The 25,465-nt window shown below is 43.0% G+C and overlaps 1 protein-coding gene across 1 annotated transcript in view; it reads right to left on the bottom strand.

Annotated features, from left to right (window-relative positions):
- HMGCLL1 (3-hydroxy-3-methylglutaryl-CoA lyase like 1) overlaps positions 1–14,694 on the bottom strand; it is a 456,170-nt gene extending 441,476 nt beyond the window's left edge. The window contains exon 1 of the mRNA XM_069236772.1: positions 14,455–14,694. Within this exon, the coding sequence (XP_069092873.1) occupies positions 14,455–14,550 (96 nt within the window). The 5' untranslated portion in view covers positions 14,551–14,694. The remainder of the gene's footprint in view (positions 1–14,454) is intronic.
- Between the last annotated feature and the right edge of the window lie 10,771 nt (positions 14,695–25,465).

Raw genomic sequence — 25,465 nt, 5'->3', positions numbered from 1 at the left:
GTGATAGAAAGTTCTGGAATCTGAGAGGAGCCACAAATGTCCTTCCACCCAGCGTTCCCCCAAGTCTCCAGATAAAAATGGTACCTCACTTGTGTGGGTAGGCCTAGTGCCCGCTACAGGAATAGATCATACAACGGTAAATGTTGGTACTTACATGAGGTAAATGTTGACCCTGGGTGATCTGATTTATTCCTTACACAGGCACTAGGTATAGGCACTCAAGTGGGGTAGTGTTTTTATCAGGACAGGTGAGGAATCACTGGGTGGTAGGAATCTTGTGGATCGCAGCATATTCCTGTAGTTTGTGTGACAGAAATGCAAGAAAAATAGAGTTTTTATCCAACATTTCAGCTTTTCAGGGTATTCTGGGTAAGAAAACTTTGGGGAATCCAAACATGTCACACCTCTGTGGACTCCCCCAGATGTCTAGTTTCCAGAAATGTTTGGGTTTAGTATGTTTCCCTATATGGCTGCCGAACACAGGACCAAAAACACAGGTGCCTGCCTTACAAAACCAGTTTGTTTTGTGATAGATTATTTTGATGTCTCCACAATACAATTTGGGCAGTGGAATTTGGGGCTGAACTAAATTGGGGAGCTCCCAAGAGAGCACCCTCTCTGTGCTTGCCCCCGCATTCACCTGCTCTCTGGGTTGGGCTAACCCACTATTGCCCCGTTGCACAGACTGTGCTTGCGAAGGGACAACAGGACTGCCCTCATCACCTCCCTCACAATTTACTGTAAGGAGTTATCCAATGGGACTCCTCCAACTGAAAAATCACTCCCAGAGTCTGCGCCATTGTCCTATCCCTCAGATGCTGTCTCAGTATCTGCTGTCTCAGTCTCTGATCCTCTGTCAGAGCTGTCCTCTATAACCAGAGTGACGATGTCAGCAGCAGTCATCCATCAAGATGCCATCTCTGCTATTGGCCAAACAGTTGCTCTAAAACACTAGCCTACATAGACAGTCACAAAATTGCTGGTGTGTGATATGTGCAACAGTAGAGGCCACCTTACCTGCACTTCTTCCCTCAATCAGCACGTTCTTTCAAGACACTCAAACACCTTCTCACATACCATTTGTCACAGTCTTTAGTACCTCCTGCGCCCAGTCCAAAAATCATTATTGGTGCTCCCACACCCATGTCCTCCTCCTCGGATTCCCTCATTACCACCCAGAAAACGTGCTCTTCATCTCATCATAGCCACCCCGCACATACACTTCATTTGTATTATAGCGCCGGTAGTGGCTGACTTTACTAATGTACTCAGCTACTTACATAAAATACAGATTTGCTCTTTGCAGTAGGCATATAATCCTTCTGCGCCCCTTTATGGCACTAAAACTGCCACTAGACAAAAGTCTGATCCTTTTGTAGCAGAAGCATAATCACAAGACTTACTTGACTTTTTTATTGCTGCCTAAAGGCTACAGTTGAAATGCGTCAGTTGAAGTATGTGCATTGCTTTGAAGACGCAAGCTGTAACTGCAAGACAACTGGTGGCAAATATATATATATACATATATATGATATATATTATTATTATATATATATATATAGAAGATTTATATATAGATCACTTTTATATGTGGGTCTGGTTTTCCTGGGGGCCGATCGCAACCCCCAGTGAAACCACACATGCATTGACAAAAGTGATCTATATATATATCTACATGGATATACCTATAGGTAGATCTATATATATATATATATATATATATATATATATATAGATATATATATATATAGATAGATAGATATATCCATGTAGATAGATATATCCATGTAGATAGATATATCTACCTACGTGGATTGATATATCTATATAAATCTCTATATATATATATATATATAGATCTGTATTTTTTTGGGTAGTTGTAGGGTTTCCTTGGGGGCCAAAATGTCCCCCAGGGAAACCCTACAACTACAAAAAAAAAGTATTGCCCCCACAGGGGGTCGTCCTGCCCACGGGCGACCCCCTGTCAATTTCTTTATTTTTTTAAAAACAAAATTAGCCCCAGGGGGTGCCAACCTTGAAATAAAAAAATATGGCCCATTTTCTGAGGTGGGGCCGACCCCCCCAAGTGAAATCCCTGGTGTCTATTGGCATTTCCTGGCCCTCAATCGCAGCCTCGTACAAAAGGGAAGAGTCTCCCCTTTCATACGAGGCCTTCCCAAACGTGGGGAAGGCGTTTGGGGCCGCTTCCTGCTCTGATGGGGAAAACAACAATGTGACGTCAGCGCACCTTGAGGTGCGCTGACGTCACAAAGAGGTGGGTGGGGGGAGACACGAAAGAGCTTCCATGTCTCCCAGGAGTTTAAAAAAAATAAACACCCGAGGATTTTCTAACCCCCATCGTTGGAATTAAAAGTACTTCCAAAGTCTTAAATTACCTTATTTTTACATGGAAGTCACCACTAGGGTGTGCTCTAGGTGCCCTCAGGGTCGGTGCAGTGTAACTATAGGCAGGGACCTTATAAAATATGTTTTCTAAGCTCTGGTAAGGAAAAAAAGCCAAATTTGATTTTCTCTCATTGTAGTGAATAGGCTCCTTGGGCTAAAATGGGGAGACTTTATTTTAATTAATAAAGTCTCCAAAGGAGCTGGATATATCAAGTTTGGTCTCAAACTGATTGTTATAATAAATGCAACAATTGTCATTGTTGGATTTAATATAACTAGTTCAGGGAAAGAGTTTTAGAACTATTTCTAAAAGTTACCAGTTTCAGCTCTATAGTGCCCTTCTCTGATTGGCCAGTCTCTGGCAGCCTGGCCGGTCTGCCTTGATGAGTATGAAGTGGCCTGGGCTGAACACAAAGGAGGTGCCTTGGGGAGGAGATCTGCCTCAGCAGATGGTGAAAGAGGGAGGGGAAGAGCAGCCAAACTGGTCTTCAAAGGAGGGAAGGACATTTGGAGCAGCTCAGGACTGCCCCCATTTCCTGAAAATCCAGACAACCAGGTGCCCTGTTGATTAGACTAGGAGAGGGCAGGAGAGGGGTATGTTAAGGATTTTTAGCCACATTGGATTTTTGGATTTTTACTGTTGCTTCCTGGGATTGATTTTGCCACACTTGCCAGGAAGTGGTCATCCGAGGGCTTGTGGCCTGCCTGTGATTAGACAGTTGCCCTCCCCCCTGCTTTCCACCCCAGGAGAAAGGATACATTTGGCAGAGCTTCACCCACACCTCAGATCCCTACAAGAACATCAGAAGAAGAAGGAGAAGAATGACTGCCCTGCTGCATCCTGACCTGCACCTGCACACTGCACTCTGAAGGACTGCACCAGCTGCACACTTGGATTTCACCACTTAAAGGACTTTTTCTGTCTTCAACTGGTAGCTTAGCACAATTACACTCTGGCTTAACTTAGAGACAATGTGTAAAGTATTTATGCAGCACACAAACAGTAATGTAGTTAAAACACAACACAAGATAAATTCCAAACCAATTTAGAAAAATAGAGTTGATGTTTCCCTTGTTCTTACAAAGAAGTTTGCAGCTTCACGGATTCTGCTCTACTGCCACCCTGGGCAGGTGGACAATTTCTGAACTTCTCTTGCAGATGTTTTGCCTCACTTGGTTCTCTGCTATGTCACATTTTTGGTTGTAGGGGATTTCCATATTAATTTTGATTATTCAGCATGCACATTAGCATCATCTTTGCTTGCTTGCTTGGTTACAAAAGAGGCCATAGCTTCACAAGGGGTACCTTTGCAGGGGCTCCTCCCACCTGGATGTCTCTTATGTGATTTGGCAGTTTGATTCATGCAGCTACACAACTTTATCACCCCATGATACTTCTTATGAAAGATGGCATAGTGTGACCTTGTGTATGACTACACATAGCCATTCTTAAATCATGAATTTTCATGTATGAAAATACAGACAAATGATTGTAACCACTCCAATGGGTACAGATAATGCCCACCGCTAATTATAAGTACACTGACCACCCCGTTTCCCATGATGTCCATGCATAATGTCTATCCTTTGCTGAATCATTAATTTTTATTCATGAAAATACAGACAGATGATTGTAACCACACCATCTGTAACAGGTAATAACCTACGCTAATTGTAAGTACACTGACCACCCTCTTTACCATGATGTCCACACTGGAGCTTAATGATGGGCATATACAACAAATATATTGCAATGCATTTTTGTTGATTGATAAGATCCTTTTTAATATTCACTACACAAGTTTGTAAATCTAATGCCACACTGATAAGTATGGAGGCAGGGGTGATTACCATCCATATTAGGAAAACGCTGGACATAATGATAAGGAACTGAATTCTAGCAAGAGTAATTGAACTCATACACATGATGACGGGCAAGCAATGACTACATTTACCAATCAAGCCAAGGACTGACGCCCATTCTGACGCAAGTTGCCAATGTCAGCATAGGTACAGCCTGCTCACTATTTACTCCATGACTTGGTAAAGGCACAGAACATCTGCTTAGTACCTTGACACAGCGATGGCAATAAGAGCTTGTTTCCGATTAAGTGCATCACCGGTGATATAATGTAGTTGAATAGTACGTGAGTACTACATTTCCCATGAGGCACAACCATTCGCCCACTGTGAAGCTATATGTCGGTGTCAGTGTGAGTGTGCCCCTCTTTAAAACCCCAGGCTACCACCAGAAACAGTAGCATCTGGATGGGAAAGGAATAATAAATATGTGATTTGGTGGGATGTCCTCTAATAAAGTAAGTGCCTCTCATTTTGTAACACAAAAGGATGATGGACGGAGTGCTGAAACTTTCTCAGCACTCACCCCTAGTCACAGATCGGGGTTGAATGTTTGGTTCACTGTGCCACCCCAGTTTGGACCCAGCCATATACTAATCAGTCTTGACCCTCCTACCCAAAGGAACAGTTCAGCTTGAACTGCCAGGCCTGGTCTTCCCTGGACTGGAAACAAGCACCCTGGGACTCTATTGGGTTTCTATTTTTCTAAACCTGTGTGGATTCTTTTTATGGTGTTCTCATTGTGTTACTGTTTGTGTTGCACAAATACTTTACATATTGCCTCTTTAGATAAGCCTTCTTACTCGGTGCTAAGCTACCTGAGAGTGAGCACAGGTTATCTCTAAGTGTTATCTAGCTTGCCCTGACTAGAAGTGGTTTCTAGCTTAATCCAGTTAACCCCTCAATTTTGGAAAGGGGTGTGGAAGTGTGTTGCCTTAGGCCCATGAGCTAATTAGTAGTTCCTGGCAATGGGCAAGGTCCAGAAGAAGTGGAAGTATGAAATGGTAGTTCCTGTGATTAAGAAGCCAGCTGTTACTAATCCTACTAATCTGGAATACTACTGACCTGTTTCATTGCTATCACTTGTGGCTAAAGTTATTGAGAAGCATTTCAAACAACAGCTTTCGCTGTTCATTGAGGCTAATGATCTTCTTCATGAGACACAGTTGGGGTTTTGCCCATCCTATAATATGGAGGCTTCCCTGGTATTGGCCTCAGAATCCATTTGCTGAATATTGGAAACAGGAGACACAGGTGCTCTGTATATGCTTGATCTCAGTGTGGTGTTCAACAACATAATGCACAACTTGCTTATTGAGTCATTGTCTGAGGGGATGCAGTATCAGCCACATGGCCTTGCGATGTGTTGCCTCCTTTTTAAAGGGACTCAACTTCCAGATGTATCAAAAACCACAACAGTCTAAAGTGTTTAATCTGCAACAGGGTGTACCTCAGGGCTCCTCCATGAGTCCAACTTTATTCTCCCACTGGCTATGATCATTGAACATCATGGGTTCACTGTGATCACTTATGTTGATGATACATCACCCTCTTCCAGGATGCTGCTAATACAGCTACTTCTCTAAGGTCCTGTCTGGAGGAGGTTGCCAGGTGGATGAGGTAAAGCTGTTTAAAGTTGAATGCAGGGAAGACAGAGGTCTTGATCCTGGGCAAACAACCCAACATTCAGTCGCCCTCTTGGTGGCCTAAAACTCCTTTGCCTAGCCTCATGCTCAAGGTTAAAAACTTGGGCATTTGGTTTGACCAGAAGCCAGCAAAATCACAGCATTGGCTGGAAATGTTTTGGAATCCTCTAGACCCTGAAACAGATCCTAGACATGCTCATAGAATCTACAAAGAAAACTGTAGTGCAGGCCTTAGGCATCTTGAGGCTGGTCGACTGTAACGTGTTGTACCTGGGGATGTCACAGTCTCACATGATGTGACTCCAAAGAGTGCAGAATGAGGTGGATCATCTGCTACTCAATCTCCCAAAATGTGTCTCCATGGGATCTTCACTTGATAAGCTACACTGGCTTCCTGTGAAGCAATGGATCTTGTTGAAGGCTGTGTGCTACTGTTATAAAGCTTTGACAATCAGTGGCCCGCAGTACATACAGCCTTTCAATCAACCCTATGCCCCTCTCAGGAATCTCAGATATTCAGGAGTTAGGAGGGTTTGTATCCCGAATGTTAGAATAGTCAGCCTTGGTGGCAGCTCTTTTAGCTTCTTAGCTTGGAAATAGTGGAATTTTCTGCCTGTTTCTGTCTGACAGGCCCCTTTGAAACTCCTTTTTAGGACAAAAAAAAAAACTTGGCAGTTTACATAGAGTTTAAATGTTACTTTTTGCAAGTGTGAAGCAAATTGAATCTTGGACCGCAGCTCTGGTACACTTTATTCTGAAGTAGCTATGCACTTAACACAATCCATTGTTATTATCTTTAATAAATGAAATGACACCAAAAAGACAAAAATTCAGTAAGTAGTATCAGAGTTATTTTTTTAAATCTTCAAGTAAAAGTAGTGGCAAGAAGCACAAAGCACCTCTTATGTTTATCTGGTTGCTCTGGGTTAGGGCAAAGTCATAAGTTCAGGCTGACCGCGATGGTACACGGGATGGATACAGGGCGCACATTTGTCCTGGTGGAAAGTTTACCTTCTAAATCAATCCAGTTTTCATGAGAAGCACTCATCAATGAGAATATCAGCTGCCGGGATTGAAGCTGGATCAAGAGAGGGGCTCAATGGTGGGTTGCTGAAGCTTCAGGCATCGGTTAGAACTTCTTGTTGGCGGTGCGGTCATCATCGGTGTGAAGAACAGTTAGACAAATTAAACTTCGCTTTGGCGGGAGCGCAGAGTGGTTGAACTCTGGCCATTGAAGTCAGGGTCTGTACCTGTGAAGGTGACATGGGCAGTCCGATGCAGGTTCCAAGTTGGCTTTGCTGAAGTCTGCTCCTGTTTAAGAGGAGACCTGGGATGGTTCTTTTCAATGAAAAGAGCCCAGAGCCTCTGTTTTTCACATGGAGTGCATATCTTGAAATTTTGGAGGTTGGAGGAGTACAGTTAAACACCAACCAAAGGTCCAAGACCAGAAGGAGCAACTCTTGGGGTTATTAACCCCTTCGCTGCCAGGCCTTTTCCCCCTCCTGTGCCAAGCCTTTCTTTGGCTATTTGGGGCAGTTTGCGCTTAGGCCCTCATCACTTTTTGTTCACATAAGCTACCCACGCCAAATTTGCGTTCTTTTTTTCCAACATCCTAGGGATTCTAGAGGTACCCAGACTTTGTGGGTTCCCCAGAAGGAGGCCAAGAAATTAGCCAAAATACAGTGAAAATTTCGTTTTTTTCAAAAAATGGGAAAAAGGGGCTGCAGAAGAAGGCTTTTGTTTTTTTCCCTGAAAATGGCATCAACAAAGGGTTTGCGGTGCTACAATCACCAGCTTCCCAGCTATCAGAAACAGGCAGACTTGAATCAGAAAACCCAACTTTTCAACACAATTTTGGCATTTTATTGGGACATACCCCAATTTTACGATTTTTTGTGCTTTCAGCCTCCTTCCAGTCAGTGGCAGAAATGGGCATGATACCAATGCTGGATCCCAGAAACCGAAACATTTCTGAGAAGTAGACAAAATTCTGAATTCAGCAAGGGGTAATTTGTGTAGATCCAACAAGGGTTTCCTACAGAAAATAATAACTAAACAATAAATAAATATTGAAATTGATGAGAAAAAAACTGCAATTTTTCTCTACGTTTTACTCTGTAACTTTTTCCTGCAATGTCGGATTTTTGAAAGCAATATACTGTTACGTCTGCTTGACTCTTCTGGTTGTGGGTATATGTAGGGCTTCTAGGTTCATCAAGAACTCTAGGTAACCAGAGCCAATAAATGACCTGCACCCTGCAGTGGGTTTTCATTCTATACCGGGTATACAGTAATTCATTTGCTGAAATATAAAGAGTACAAATTAGCTATCAAGAAAACCTTTGTATTTCCAAAATGGGCACAAGATAAGCTGTTGAGGAGCAGTGGTTATTTGCACATCTCTGAATTCCGGGGTGCCCATACTAGCATGTGAATTACAGGGCATTTCTCAAATAGACGTCTTTTTTACACACTCTCTTATATTTGGAAGGAAAATATGTAGAGAATGACAAGGGGCAATAACATTTGTTTTGCTATTCTATATTCCCCAAGTCTCCTGATAAAAATGATACCTCACCTGTGTGGGTAGGCCTAGCGCCCACGACAGGAAATGCCCCAAAACACAACATGGACACATCCCATTTTTTGACAGAAAACAGAGGTGTTTTTTGCAAAGTGCCTACCTGTAGATTTTGGCCTCTAGCTCAGCCGGCACCTAGGGAAACCTACCAAACCTGTGCATTTTTTTAAATTAGAGACCTAGGGGAATCCAAGATGGGGTGACTTGTGGGGCTCTGACCAGGTTCTGTTACCCAGAATCCTTTTCAAACCTCAATATTTGGCTAAAAAAACACATTTTCCTCACATTTCGGTGACAGAAAGTTCTGGAATCTGAGAGGAGTCACAAATTTCCTTCCACTCAGCATTCCCCCAAGTCTCCTGATACAAATGGTACCTCACTTGTGTCGGTAGGCCTATCGTCCACGAAAGGAAATGGACGAAAACACAACGTGGACACATCCCATTTTTTGACAGAAAACAGAGGTGTTTTTTGCAAAGTGCCTACCTGTAGATTTTGGCCTCTAGCTCAGCCGGCACCCAGGGAAACCTACCAAACCTGTGCATTTTTGAAAACTAGAGACCTAGGGGAATCCAAGATGGGGTGACTTGTGGGACTCTGACCAGGTTCTGTTACCCAGAATCCTTTTCAAACCTCAAAATGTGGCTAAAAAAACACATTTTCCTCACATTTCGGTGACAGAAAGTTCTGGAATCTGAGAGGAGCCACAAATGTCCTTCCACCCAGCATTCCCCCAAGTCTCCTGATACAAATGGTACCTCACTTGTGTCAGTAGGCCTATCGTCCACGAAAGGAAATGGACGAAAACACAACGTGGACACATCCCATTTTTTGACAGAAAACTGAGGTGTTTTTTGCAAAGTGCCTACCTGTAGATTTTGGCCCCTAGCTCAGCCAGCACCTAGCGAAACCTACCAAACCTGTGCATTTTTTAAAACTAGAGATCTAGGGGAATCCAAGATGGGGTGACTTGTGGGGCTGTGACCAGGTTCTGTTACACAGAATCCTTTGCAAACCTCAAAATTTGGCTAAAAAACAAATTTTCCTCACATTTCAGTGACAGAAAGTTCTGGAATCTGAGAGGAGCCACAAATTTCCTTCCACCCAGCGTTCCCCCAAGTCCCCCGATAAAAATGATACCTCACTTGTGTGGGTAGGCCTAGCACCCGCGACAGGAAATGCCCCAAAACACAACGTGGACACATCCCATTTATTGACAGAAAACAGAGGTGTTTTTTGCAAAGTGCCTACCTGTAGATTTTGGCCTCTAGCTCAGCCGGCACCTAGGGAAACCTACCAAAACTGTGCATTTTTGAAAACTAGAGACCTAGGGGAATCCAAGACGGGGTGACTTTTGGGGCTCTGACCAGGTTCTGTTGCCCAGAATCCTTTGCAAACCTAAAAATTTGGCTAAAAAACAAATTTTCCTCACATTTCAGTGACAGAAAGTTCTGGAATCTGAGAGGAGCCACAAATTTCCTTCCACCCAGCGTTCCCCCAAGTCTCCCGATGCAAATGGTACCTCACTTGTGTGGGTGGGCCTAGCGCCCACGAAAGGAAATGGCCCAAAACAAAACGTGGACACATCACATTTTTTCACAGAAAACAGAGGTTTTTTTTGCAAAGGGCCTACCTGTGGATTTTGGCCTCTAGCTCAGCCGGCCCCAGGGGGGGCAGAAATGGCCCAAAATAAATTTGTCCCCCCAACCCTCCCCCCGGGGAGTGACCCTTGCCTCTTGGGTCGCTCCCCTTGAGTGACGGCGCAAAAAAGAAGATCCCCGGTGCCTAGTGGTTTATGCCCCCCCTGGGGACAGATCGGCCTAATAACAATAGGCCGATCTGACCCAAGGGGGGACAGAAATGGCCTAAAATCAATTTGCCCCCTCACACCCACCCCCCGGAGCGACCCTTGCCTACGGGGTCGCTCCCCTTGCGTGACGGCGCAAAAAAAAAGATCCCTGGTGCCTAGGGGTTTCTGCCCCCCTTGGGTGCAGATTGACCTAAAATCAGCCGATCTGCCCCCAAAGCGGGCAGAAATGGCCTAAATACAATTTTCCCCTCCAGGGGAGCGACCCTTGCCTAAGGGGTCGCTCCCCATCTCTAAAAAAAAAAAAAAAAAAAAAAAGAATTTGCCCTAGCGCCTAGAGGTTTCTGCCCCCCCTGCGGGCAGATCGACCTAATCAAAATAGGCTGATCTACCCCCAGGGGGGGCAGAAATGGCCTAAAATAAATGTGCTCCCCCACCCGGGGAGCGACCCTTGCCTACGGAGTCGCTCCCCTGGCGTGACAGCGTAAAAAAAAAGATCCCTGGTGCTTAGTGGTTTCTGCCCACAACCTAAAATCGCCCGATCTTCCCCCTGGGGGGCAGAAATGGCCTAAAATATAATTTGCCCCCCAGGGGAACGACCCTTGCCTAAGGGGTCGCTCCCCTTACGTGAAATTCACGAACAAAAAAAAACCTCCCTGGTGTCTAGTGGTTTCTGTCCCCCTTGGGGGCAGATTGGCCTCATAAAAATAGGCCAATCTGCCTAAGGGGTCGCTCCCCACCTCTAAAACAAAAAACAAAACAAAAACAAAACAAAAAGAAAAAAGTATCCCTGGTGCCTAGAGGTTTCTGCCCCGGGGGGGCAGAAGAGGCCTTAAAAAAAATCCCCCCCCTGGGAGCGACCCTTGCCCAAGGAGTCGCTCCCTCATGCCAGTTTCCTTTTTGAAATAAAATCCCTGGTGTCTAGTGGGCGTTTTGACAGCCGGATTGCTTTCAATCCGGCTGCCAAAACGCAGAGAGAGACTTAAAATGGAAGGAAATAACTTTCCTTCCATTTGAAGCCTCTGTCGGCCTCCCCCACGTGATCGGAAGAGAAATGCTTTTGCATTTCTCTTCCGATCGTGCTGGAAGCTGAGCTCCCAGCGCGATGGGAGGAGGCCCTGTGACAAACCGCGCGCTCGCGCGCTGACGTCACAGGGGGGGGTGGGGGGTTCGGGGTGAAAGGGGAAGGGCTTCCCCTTCCATCCCTGCCTTGGGGGTGGGGGGGAACCCCACAGAGAGAGCGCTAGCGCTCCCTCTGGGATGTGTGCCCAGGACGCAATGGTCACGTCCTGGGCACAGCAGCACTGTGCCTCAGGACGTAACCATTACGTCCTGGGCACTGAAGGGGTTAATCACTCCAGCACAGGCCAGATACAGGGTTCAGGCAGGTCCAGTTGGTGCTGGTCAGCTGGACAGTTGCAAGGGAGGCCTCTGGGAGCTTGTTTTGTTCATGTAGATCACACAGGAGATCAGCCAACTGCTCCTGGGAGTGACTTCTTGGTCCTGAGTTCCAGCTAAGCAGGTCCAGACAGGAGAGGCTACAGACAGGAGAGCAGTTCTTCTTCTGAGTCTCCAAAGTTACAGGAGTGTTCTTATGTTGTGAATTTTATACCCAGTGGCAGCCTATGTGTAGAGGCCATTTCTTTTGTTTTCCCCTGAACTGGATCTTGTCAGTTCTTGCCTAAGTCTAGCCCCAGCCTGGATGGTGAAACAAAGGGCAGGCATGCCTAGGTGCAAGCTCCATTTCCCATTGATAGCACTGGCATCTTTAGAAACCAGAAAGAGGTTGGATATCTCCCTCAGACTACCCTTTGAAGCTGAGGAAGGGGTGAGTATATGCTATCCTGCTGAGTAGAGGAACACCCTTCTCCACACCCAAGGCCCTTTTGTCCTCTGTCTGAAATAATACACATCACACCACAAGAGAGGCATAAATTGGCATGTGAACCAGGACACTGGCAGAAAGGCATATTTGGTGTAGGCAGACAAATGCAAACTTACTAAAAGTGGCATTTTCACAATAGTAATTACAAAGTTGGCTTTACCATTAAAGAGGATTTTAAATTGCAATTCAAATAAGTGGAGGTTATCTGCGTTCTGTTCCCATACAGATATTCTGCTCTCCACTCCCAACATGAGGATATCACTTATTAAGTGTAATAAGGTAACTCTATGTTAATCTATGGGAGAGCTAAGCTTGCTGTAGTGAAGAACATCTTTGGGGTGGTTTTGACTGCCAGCACATGTACACATGTCCCACTTTTTAAATACTATGCAGTCTGTCCTCTCAGCCTCAAGGGGCTACCTTACGGGTGATTTACGAGTACTAAAAATAAAGATTTAGTTTGGAAAAAGCTGTATTTTTCTTGGTGGTCGAAATGACAATTAGAATTGCACTACATGTTGAAGTAGCAAACCTGATATATGTTTACAGTGCTACTTTAGTAGGTGGCACAATAGGTGCTGTAGCCCACTAGTAACATTTAATTTACAGGCCTGAAGTACAAGTAGTACCATATACAAGGGACTTATAAGTAAATTATATGTATCAAAGAAGGGAAAGCACAAGCTCTTTACATCAGGATTCCAGGGGTAAGGTGTGCAGATTCCTAATGGCAATAAAAATGAGTGCAGAAAAAATAGAACAGTAAAGGCCAAATATCTGGAGGAGTACCACACAAAAGATGGTTATTTTCAATGTGTCATTTCCAGCAGTTACTGAATCGCAATTTGCGTTTGCGACCAAACACCAATTTGGTATTTGGAAGGGTTGTGTTTAAGGAGTCCCTCCCAAATACCAAATCAAAATTATTGGCCTGATTACAACTTTGGCAGAGGGAGTTAATCCGTCCCAAATGTGACGGATATCCTGCCCACCGTATTATGAGTTCCGTAGGATTTAATGGACTCGTAATATAGCGGACGGGATATCCGTCACATTTGGGACGGATTAATCCCCTCCGCCAAAGTTGTAATCAGGCCCTATATCTTTTAATGTTTTGTGACCGGAATCTAGTTGCAAAATATTAATACTTTACCAATTATCAACATGTAGTGGCAACTCATTTAAAAGTGGGGAGGTTTCCCCAAGTGACTCCTTCCAATTTGAGAATGTTGACAAAAACATTTTTTTAAAGTAGGCAGTGGTCTCATGTATCACTGCCCACTCTTAATAACGATACTTACACTTCTCATTTTTTTAAAACACATCCTCTTTTCTGCTAAGGAAAAAAGGTTGCAATTAACAAATAAAATTGCTTTATTTAAAAACAATCACAGAAATGGTGGTCTGCTGATCTCAATAGGCCATCATCTCTTTCATGGCTGTGATTCATAACGGGCTACAATTTGGGACCTTTCTCATTAACACTGATGAGGTTGGTCAAACTGTGACACAATAGGAATCAGTATTTTGAGAACTTACCTATTTCTGCATAGGTTAGTTCACAAAATAGAACAATGGTCACAAAACTGCTGGTAGCAAATTCCGACCAGCCTTTTGGCACCAGTGCTTCTTACATCTGGCCCTTACTCTTTGGTGGGTGGAATCATGTTATTCTGTAAACCTCTCCCTATATCTTCCTAAACCCCTGTTTGGTTCTCCCTTTTCCCTCTTATTTAGTCATAAAAATTCTTCATTTTCCAGCAACTCCCCCCGTTCCCCAAAGCACACCCACCCGAACGCCCCCCCATTCCACATTTACTTCTGAAACATACACCTACGTGTGCGCAGACCTCCACAGTCAAGACGTGCAGGTGAAGACCTCCGCACGGCATTAAGTGAATACCATTTTGTAGTACGTTAGTAGTACTATTGTAGTACTAAAAAAGTACTACAAATTGCAGTTTGTGTATAGGCCCAATAGAGACAATTTGAAAAGGACGACTTGCCTTGAAGAGGGAAAGCCGTTTGCTTGTTTGTGACAGATGTCCTACATCTTATTTTCACACAACTAAATCCTTGGTGGCAAAATAAATCATGTCAGAAAAATGCTAAAGAAACAGCTTTCATTTTTCCCTGGCAATCCTATTGAAACGTTAACGTAGCAGAAGAATATAAAACCGAAATCATCAAGCATCATTTGCGTGATATCAAAACCACTCTTATATTTAGTTATTCATGGAATCTAATGGAAATTGTCGGGCCACTGTACCTGTTCAAGAGGAATGTCATCTGTAATCCAAAAATGTTCTTTGAGGAGATGCTGATAGCTGAGGCAATGCTTCACTGCAATAGGAACGTTACCCATCCTGGAAACGGATGCACACCTTCTGATGCTTCCTTGTATCTAAACCTCTATTATTCTGGTCATTGATGCTGCTGCTGGGAAGAAGAATGAACACACCCAGGCTGACGTTCCTGTCTATCCTGTTTGCTCTCGTACTGCAACTGCTATGATTGGCTAACGTCAGTGGCACTGCTTTGCATGCCCTTGTGTGACTGGAAGACAGCTAGCAGTCTGACAACTGCAGGGAGTTCCCATTGCCATAGCGACCGCATCTGCAGGTTGGAGCTAAATGCCGTTTGCCTTTCTCCTATAATTGTTAAGGGAATTACTAATTATGTTTGTTTTCCTTAGAACGTCCATCAATTTGTTTAATTAACCTGCACGAAAAGTATTTTAACACGCTTTAAAATGCGGACTTTGGTATTTCGTTTAGTTACCCCCCATAGAAAATAATAGAATAAATAACTGTCAAAGCCAATAGGCCGGACTTCTTTTATGGTTCTTTTTTATAATTGCTGTATATTAGTGTGCGGTATATGTACATGAGTAAACAGAAAACACACAAGAGGGTGCCCGTATGCACACAGCTAATACCCAGATGTGTGTGCGTGCACGTACACACACACACACCCATGGAGTCAGACAACACATGCATGGGACATGCATACCAAGGTGTATATAGTTTGAATGCATGGATGGATTGATAATTGTGAAGTTTAAAAGGGTGAATAAATGGTTGACTGAGAATGGGTGAATACAAAGGTAGATGGGTTGTAGGACTGGTTATTATGAATGCCCAATTGTATGGATTAAAGTGTTTTTGGATGATCGAAAGAATACTTGATTGTAGGATTAAATTTGGGTGTGTAGGACGGGTATGTGGTTGTGTGATGGTGGATGCATGGGAGAATAACTGAAAAGTAGAGAGGATAGGCATATTAGCGCACAGCTGTGGAATGCATAACTGGCTACATGGAATATATGAGGCAAAAGCAATACCACGTTTTGCTAGTGTATAATAAATATTTTATGTACAAGGATATCACCACTGTTGTTGATAATTACAAGATGGACGTTGCCTGCACGGCAAACCTAATCTTGTTGTTTAACCTACTGATTAAACTCTCAGCAATTTCTTATGCAACCGCACTAATCCTACTATCGGCAGACTGTACTGGCATAAAAAGCACTACAAATCACATGATAAGCTAATAAGTCTTCATCATTTACTTTAACAAAGAATGATCATTATGGTTTTATTTTCTTCTGTTGTCTAGAGATATTTGCAATTAGAAAATCCATCTGCATAAGGCCTTAGGGTGCAAATGGATCCAACCACGTACAGCATATTATGTTGCAGCACACATAGAAAGAGCAAATCGTCATTTAACCTTGTTTTTGTGCAGGAAGGTGCTCCTTCTTGCACAAAAACTATCTTCCCCTCAATGCAGCCATCCTTGCACTATGGTGCTAGGTTTGCTGCGTTGGCACACGGCAGCACATGTAGCACCCACAAAGAAGGAAACACAGGGGTTCCCCAATTCTAGTAAATACGGCGCATCCCTGTGTTTTGAAACTGACAGTTCTGTTAAATCTGGCCCTGGGAATCTTTGAAGATCATTTAGGGAGCATGATGGAACAAGGACTCTGAATGCACATAAAAAACCACATATTCAAGACAAAATTTTATAAAAGCCTTCAACCATGAAAGATGGATGCAGATGAGAACGCTTAACTTTGGCTGTGCCATTATGCGCTGCAGTAGTGACACAAAATTGTAATCAACAATGCATAAATTGTGTTTTTTAATACTACTAAAATAAAGTGAAGTATCCAATGTATTGTTGAAGGTGCTTTCACAGTAGGAGATTACTAATTCATGTATGTGTGTGCTCAAATGGTGATTTTAAGTTGCTAGATTTCAATAAGTGTGAATATTTATACTCTTGTATTTTGAATAAGATATTACTTTGAACATATACATAATTAGGTTTATTCACAATTTGTTGAGATAATAATTGAAGATGCACATGTAATCATGTATTTTGAATTTGCATTGAAGTATCAAAATAAGTTAGCTTGACCAAATACCTGAAACGTTGATTGAGTGTCTAACCTTCAAAGTAGCTTCCTCAAGTTGCAATATTCTTTATTTGCAGGTGCACCTGTCTGAGCCTACAGTTAATGAAAGGAATATTGAGAATTTGAAACAGTAGGATATGGGAGGGTATTTTGATTTCAATTGTGCACAGAAGATGGAAAACCGCTGTTGTTGATGACATGGATTCTCAAAGATACTGTAAGGTCTAATTTGGTAAACATTTAGCTAGATGAGTGAAAACCCTTTTACCCCTTTGGTGAGAGCAGATTCCCCTGAGACTTAAAGAGGTTTAGACCTCTCTAATCTGGTTGAGTGGCTTCAAGCTATACACTCCTCTCTATCAGAATGTCTACTGAGGTTTCTGTTGTGCTGACAATTTCCTATTATTGTTATCATTCTTTATATTTCCTGAGAGATAATAAGGATTAGTCTATAATTTAGTTAGAATATACATTAGATTAGTTTTCAAATGATTAGGCAGGAGGACCACGACTTGTATATTGATCACCAAATCCTATTTCTTAGTTTCTGTATTGCTGCAACTGAGATTCTTTAATGCCTTACCATTAGAAATTGGGTCTCTAGTGGGCAGAGGTATACATCCTTGTCCAAGTAGGGACATAATCCTAGTCAGGGTAAGCCACAACACAACCCAAATTATCCTGTGCTCACCCTCTGGTAGCTTGGCACAGAGCAGTCAGGCGTAATTTAGAAGGCAATGTGTAAAGTAATTGTGCAATAAATCAGACAGTAACACAGTGAAAACACCACAAAAATACAGACACCACACAGGTTTAGAAAAATAGAGGATATTTATCTGAATAAAAAAAGGTAAAAATTGCAAAAAGTTGAAATATCACGGTTTAAAGGTTTAAAAGAGTCTCAGTCCTTAAGAATTAGTTGTAGTTCCTTTGTAACACACAGTACCTGGGATGCATCAGAAATAACAAGGCACAGGGACCGCAGAGGAGGAGATGCATGGAAAAACAAAGTATTGTGTCAGATTTTCCAGTGCGGCACAAACAATGCATCATTTCTTTCCATGCTACAAGGTGATGCTTCGATTTCCAGGAGCGCAGCCTTGGTTCCTTACTACGATGAGGGGATATTTTGACCCCCAGGGATGATGAGTTGAAAAACCTTGACACGCTGGGAGAAAGAGCACCCACTGCGTTGACCGGTCGGCGATGCAATGACATTTCAGCCACAAGGCAGGCCCTGCGTTGTATTTCCAGTTGAGAAGCCAGCACTGCTTCATTCAGGTCAGCAGTGCAGAGATTTTCCGGCCGCAATGCAGGTGCTGCTTGGATTTCTGCAGGCATTGGATTTCTTGAAGAGGTGAAGTCTTTGTTGACCCTGAGACTTTAGAACCTAGAGGCAAACCCAAGCTCTTGGAGAGCACCTTGGAAGGTAGGCAGAGTCCTTCCAGGAGTACCAGGAAGCAGGGCAATAAGCATGAAAGCAGTCCTTCAGCAAAGCAGTCGAGATGAGTCCTTTGGGCAGTCACTCAGTCTAGCTGACAGAGTCCAGGTGTATGTCCAGAAGTGTCTGATTTGGTGGGGTCAGGGACCCAGTTTATACCTAAAATGCATTTGAAGTGGGGAAACTTCAAAGAGTGGTTTTGAAGTGCACAAGTTCCACTTTCAGAACAGTCCTGTCTAATAAGAGTCCTGTGGGGGTTTATCGGAACTTTGTGTGAGGGCAGGCCACTAGCCTCTGAAATGTACGTGGGAGCACCTCCGCCCTTCCTGTCCAAGGAGACCCATTCAGTATGCAGATGAATGCAGATGTGACTGTGTTTATTGTTTTCTGGGTGGAATGCACAAGGGGAGTTGTCAATCAGCACAAACCAGATGTGTATTGGAGACAGACTGGAAGGCACAGATGGCAGTAAGTGCAGAGAAATGCCCACATTCTCAAAGTGGCATTTCTAAAATAGTAATATTAAATCCAGCTTCACCAGTAAGCAGGATCTTCTATTACCATTCTGGCAAGGCTAAACATAACAGGGCTACTCTTTCCAGATCAGAATATACCACTCAAAAGTATATGAGGGCAGTTCTAATGCTGGGCTATGAGAGGAGCAGGCCTCACACTAGTGAAAAACGGATTTATGAGTTATTCACTACCAGGACATGTAAACACATAAGTACATGTCCTACCTTTCACCTACATAGCATCCTGTCCCATGGGTTACCCAGGGCCTACCTTGAGGGTGACTCATCTATAGAAAAAGGGGAGCCTAAGGCTTGACAAGTAGTTTTAAAGGACAAGTCAAAGAGGCAGTAAAACTGCACACTCAGGCCTAGTAATCACAGGCCTGAGACATGGTTAACGGGCTACGTATGTGGGTGGCATTTAATTTACAGGTCCTGGTCACATGTAGTGCACTTTACTTGGGATTTACAGGTAAATTAAATATGCCAATTGGGTAGGAACCAATGTTACCATGATTAGGGGAGAGCGCATATGCACATTAGCACTGGTCAGCAGTGGTAAAGTGTGCAGAGTCCTAAAGCGTGCAAAAAAGAAAATTCAGCCCAGGATCAAAAACAGGAGGTCAGAAGCAAACGGTTTGGGGATAGCCCTACAAAAAAGGTAATTCCCAACATACTCCGAAAGGCATAGAGATACAAACTCATAATGAGGATGTTGCTTTTAAATGTGTGAATAGTGGATCCTACACTACATTGCTTGCCATGTTAACCACTGGTGATTTGCCTCCAGATTTTAAAGAGACATTCAGGTCTGCGGTGTGGGATTTTTCAGGAAAGAATATTGGGTTGATCAAAGGTGTTGAACCTGTTTGAATCACAGTAAAACCAAATGCTGACTAGTAGAGAATACCCCAATACAATTTGACACTTGAAATGATTGCAGAAAAATGGTGAGAGGCAGGCAAAAAGTTGGTGCATGACCGCCGTAAGGCTGTCAGGTCTAACACTTGTACAATTTAATTTGATCAGACACTTTACTTTACCTTTGGTGGTTATATACTAATATAGCATGTTTCTGAGACTCATTTTCAAAGGTTTAGCTGGAAATTTGTGATAAACTTTTCAACGTTATTCTCTAACGCCAAGATTTTATCTGTAACCAAATAGATTACACTGTTAAGTGATTCAAAGTGTTAATTTCAACTCCCTTTACCCCTCTGAACTCCTACAAAAGTCATTCGAAGGAAGAGAAACAAGAAAATGGGCCCGAGCATCATCAGATGAGAGCAGAGTGATGATGGTTAGGATTAGGAAGTAAGAAAAGCTAGAACCCTTAATTCTAGATTAGTTAATATTCAGTCCCTAGTGCCCCTATTCAGATTTTGGCAGGTTGGCAGAAGTTTGAAGATTCTGAAGAGAGTCGTATCAGCAGTGGAGGAGTGAGTATCAATGGGGTTGTAAATTGCAGTGGTTTATGTTTAGCTGACATATTTTTGTGAAGTTTGGATGATGTTTTGGGGAGGTGCTTTTAATGTTTTGTGTGTGTGATATTTAGTAAAAGAAGTTGAAGTTGATATTGAGTCTGACATGACCTACGATCCTGGAGTATAATTAAAAAGAGTAGAAGACACAATATTGTTATTCTCTGCTTAGTATGGTGGTGCTTCTTGTGAGATGTCATCGATTGCACAATAATGATGGGGACTTTACCTGTGTGTGCATGTGAGGCAGTTGGTATAGTAGATCTTAATGCACAAGGTGAACCTATACTAATCTGGATGATATTCTGCAAGTTGAGGTTTCATTCAAAGTGTTTGATACTCTTGTCTGACTGGATACTGTCAGTTATTTAGTGAAACAGACAAAGGTTATTATGTTATATTTTACTGTATGTGTTTGATGCTGAGGAAGTGTGTGTGTGTGTGTGTGTGCGCAAATCTTAAAGGAGAGTGAGCTGCTGCAAGGGGCCAGATTGACTTCCCAAGATTCTACACTGGTATTGGTCACTTGATGTATTGCTGCACTGGTATTGGTTGTGATGTCATAAGGGGTTACATTGCGATTGGTTGTCACTGTTGAACAAGGAATTATAGATAAAGAGTTACTTCTTGGCTCAGAGCAAAATTTCTGTTTGCGATTATTGACATTTGGTTGAAAAGTGAGTTGTTTTAAGGTAACATGAGGTTTGTTAAGAGAGGACTTACCTATACCTAGTAGGGAGGGAGAAGAGGCACCTCCCAAAGGTCCCCCAGGTCATTGTATGGTAATAAATATAGAGCTTCTTACAACTATTTGGTTTACTCAAAGGCACAAGATTACAGAAAAAGAAGGTGCATTGAGGTTTCCACATCATGGCAAATTTAATTTGAGAATTATTGAAAACCTGAGGAGGTTGTGGTAAGTGATGAAACCACCTCCTAGACTTGCACAATGTGAGGCACTTAATGCCTGGGAATGTGCTGTTCATGGTAGAGAGAAAGAGAAATATCAGGTAAAAGCTCAAAGAGCAGTGCACACCTATGCAGATGGTAGATGGGATGCTGAACAAAATAGATGGAGAACTGATATGATAGAGGGAGTTAGATTGTATCCAATCTTGACAGGAGAAGCATTCGTGGGAGCTCAGGAAAAGAAAAAAGACAAGAAACAAAAGGAGGAAGAGCAAAAGGAACCAGATGATATAAGTGAAGTTAGTGATAGTGACTCTGGAGACAGCCTTCTAGATGTTCTATTGTCAGAATGTCCACCACAGTACAATGAGACTTGGGAAGAGGGTGGAAATGGCACAAGCAGTGGTGTAAAGGTTGGATAAGCTACTGCTCCGGTAAATGTGACTCCTGGTCCAGTGGGAGTTACTCAAGCAAATGTACATTATGCACCAAGGGGAGAAGGTTCAGGAATTGGTGTTCCTGCTGTTTTTGTCAATCTAGGTCCAGTCGATGCTCTTACTGTCCCAATTACTATTGGCCCTGTATTCCCCATGTATACGTCTCATGACCCAGGAAAACAATTCATAGTTTGACTGTCCTTAGTGTGGTAGATGGGTCAGAAAGTGCTGCCGCAAGTCCAGAGATTAGTGGATTTGTTCCTCTAGTTCTGACACACACAAGCTCTCCATATTTTGCAAATGCTGATTAGAATTTGAATTTTTCAGGGTACGGTTTCACAGGTACACATCAGAGAATGTCAACTTCAAGAATACCCATATGGAATCTGCCTTTAATTTTTACAAGCAGTACACAAGGAGATAGAACTATGTCTAAATATGTCTAAAGTCCCAGCAGTGACACAGAGTCTTAGCGATAAGGAAATAGATGAGTGAGTGAAGACTTTTAATACTGTGACTCCTTCAAGAGAAAGTGTGAGCAATAAGGCGAGTCAGGGAACAAATCAATTACCTGAGAGAGAGAACCTAGTAGATGTGGCAAAATTAAAGTTAGAACTGGATGAGATCATTAGCAGGAACATTGCAATGACTCATTTACATACTTATCATGAAAATGTACTTATGTTCATGTGTAAGAATATTAACAGACATGCAGGACATGTTTATGACAAACTAGCTGAGCTGTCACAAAGATTCAAGGTACACTTGAATAAGATCAAAGCATTGCAAATGAGCTATTGTTTAGGCTTTCATGAGGAAGACAAAGGCAGTATGAGAATGTCAGGGATAGAAATACAAAGTAAAATATTGATTCAAACCATTCAGAAATGGAATGAGCTCGAAAAATGGAAAGCTTGATGAGCGAGGATGACCAAACCAAAGAAACAAACAGGAGAACAACCTCCTTCTGCAGTGGGAGAAGTGGGTGCATCACATTTCCCGTTGAGGGAAGTGCCTGATGGAGGTTATGTGCATGTGCCTTGGAGTGGAAGTGATCATACATCATTAACTAATGACTTTCCGAAGCTGAGGGTAAAACTGATGAAATGGTTCAAGCAAGTTGAGAGGTATGTGAAGATCTCACAGATATTGTGGGCCGATTTGAAAACCCTGTTTGACACTGTGGTTCAGAGTGACTTGTGGACAAAATGCAAAATAGCCATTCAATGGTCTGAGTCAGAACTGCCAAGAAGCCTAGTGACATAAGGCCCTTTGTCTTTGGTGATGACATTCTTAAAGGCAAAGTTGTCACCCAAAGATTTTGATTGGATTAAAATTGACAGGACAACTCAGGAATTTAAAGAGTCAATCCATATTTACTTTGAAAGATTTTTGCAGGCATTCAAAAAGTATAATGGAATGGAGAAGCTTAAGCAAAAAGGGATAAGGGACATTTTGTATTGAGGTTTGTGACAAGATTAAGACCTGAAATCAGCATGATGATTCAACTGCATTTGATCTGTTGGCAGGATTAATCAGTTGATGAGGTCTTGAGGTGTGCAAAGTGCTGTAGTAGTGAAATTGAGATAAACAGAAGAAATTGAAGGAGAAGTCATTGGTTGTCCAGATGAAGGCTCCTCAGAGAAGTAGTCAATTCCAACCATTTGTAGAGCATGTTGGTGCTATGCAAGGTGTGTATCAGCAGGGTACTACTGCGACCCCAGTAGATGTCAAGGTGTCACAATAGAACAGTACAGGGATGGGTGTGGGTAGCTTGAATTAGACAACCCCTTATCATTACTGCAAATAATTGGCCCATCTTAAGCGGGAATGTGTCTTAATACAGCTAATAAGCTTCAGAATTTAGGATTTGTACAATGCAAGAATACCAAACCTGTACAGATACAAAATGTGCAGAGCCAGAAAGGGCAGGATTTCAATGTACCATAAGCTTCATTGTTGCAGGTTCCACAACCTCGATGCAATTACCAAAATGCGAATGGCTCCAGATTAAATTCTAATTAAATTTCCAACATGAATTTGAATGTGGTTCAAGATAACAATCCCTACTAACAGTTTCCTATGTTTGAGACATTCGAGAACTATGGCTGTAATCAGTCAGCCTGACGGTGCCTGTGGAGGGAGGAAGATTGCATACTTGGTGCTTTCTTGGATGTAGACTACAGTGGGCCATTCATAGATGGCCAAGTGAATGGTCACCCTGTGTCATTTTTTCTGATACTGGTGCTACACATTCTACTTTGAGAACAGTAGAATTTCCAAACCTACCCCTCTCAGGACAAATGATGTAAGTTACAATTGTGGTGAATAAACAAATGACAACACAAAAAAATACAGAAGTGCCTGTGAAAATAGGGTCATTTGAGGAGAATCGCCAATTTGTGTTGCATAGTTCTTATCTCAGAGGCAATGTGTGGTGTATTTGTACACACACACACTGTAACACAGTCAAAACACCACAAGAGTACTCCATACCAGGTTAGAAAAATAGCTAACATTTATCTGAATGAAACATGACCAAAATGACAAAACTATAACACACACAAACAAAGATATGAGATTTCAAAGATTAAACCTTAGTATATCACTTAGAAACATAATAGCTCTAACTGGAGATTTCACGACGTCTCCACACAGTCATTCTCAAAAGTCCAATGCCACTTGCAAGGGAGTGAGGGCAGTCACGGATGCTCATGTACCTCAGGTACAGTTCTGTGGAAAACGAGGAAACAAAGACATTGCCTGGAGTCGGGGAGTTTAGGCATTGTTGGAGTCGGTGCGGCGTCAGTTCCTTACTGCTAGTCAGGGGAGGTGAGGTGTTGGTTCCTCATTGTTGCAAGTGAGGTGATGTGACATTGGTGGCAAGGCATTGGTTGCTTATGACAAGACGGGGTCAATGAATCCATCAGTTCAAGATGCGAGGCTTCAACTTTGAGGTGTCATGTTCACTACATGAGGCCACAGGTACAACGGCAAAGTCAGTTTCGGGTGCCACGGACATCAGTGACACAGAACTCTAGACTCACACTGTGAGGGGACTTCAGAGGTTTTGTGGCATTTTCAAGCCTGCGACATCGGTCATGATTGTTGCATTCAATGGGGACCACGGTTCCAGTGCAGGCAGTTGTGCAGAGTCAGACAGCGGCATTGGTTTCAAAGTCGCTCTGGAGTCGATGTGCTTGTTTTTTTCTTGATTGCACCAGAACTCACTCCTATTGGCCCAGGGGCTGCATGTGATACCACTTGGCAAGCCAGGACTCTCAGCAAGAGAGCCTAGGTGCTGGCAGATGAAGTCTTTAATGTCATTGAGACTTCTAAACAGAGCCTGGCTAAGTGCAAGCCTTTGGAGAACCTTTGGAAGCAGGATGTAGAAAGCACAGTCTAGCCCTTTCACTCCCAGGACAGAAGCAGCAAGCAGCAGGCCAGCACAGCAAAGCAATAGGCAGGAGTGGCAGTCCCTCTTACAGCATTCAGCTCTTCTTCCTGGCAGAATGTCTGTAGTCCAGAAGGATTTTAACTTTGTGGGGTCAGAGGTTCAGTACTTGTCCCCTTTCCTACCTTTGAATTAGGCAAACTTTAAAGACAAGTCTTTGTAGTGCACAAGACTTTGGGGGTTATTCTAACTTTGGAGGAGTGTTAATCCGTCCCAAAAGTGACGGTAAAGTGACGGATATACCACCTGCCGTATTACGAGTTCCATAGGATATAATGGACTCGTAATACGGCTGGTGGTAAATCCGTCACTTTTCCGTCACTTTTGGGACGGATTAACACCTCCTCCAAAGTTAGAATAACCCCCTTTGTCTTTCCAGCTCTGGTCCCAGATACTCTCCAGGGGGTTGGAGATGGCTTTGTGCAAGGATAGGCATAGCCCTATACAGTTGCAAGTGTCAGCTCCTCCCACCACTGAAGTTCCAGAAGCCCATCAGCCTGGGGATGGGCCATCAAGATATGCAGGGCACACCTTAGCTCCCTTTGTGTGACTATCTAGAGTGCATGCATAAACAGTTCAACTGTCATCCTGACCCAGACATATATTCAGCAGACAGA

The sequence above is a fragment of the Pleurodeles waltl genome, chromosome 5, assembly GCF_031143425.1.
Source record: "Pleurodeles waltl isolate 20211129_DDA chromosome 5, aPleWal1.hap1.20221129, whole genome shotgun sequence".
NCBI classification, from domain to species: Eukaryota; Metazoa; Chordata; class Amphibia; order Caudata; family Salamandridae; genus Pleurodeles; species Pleurodeles waltl.
This window is presented reverse-complemented; position numbering and strand designations above follow the sequence as displayed.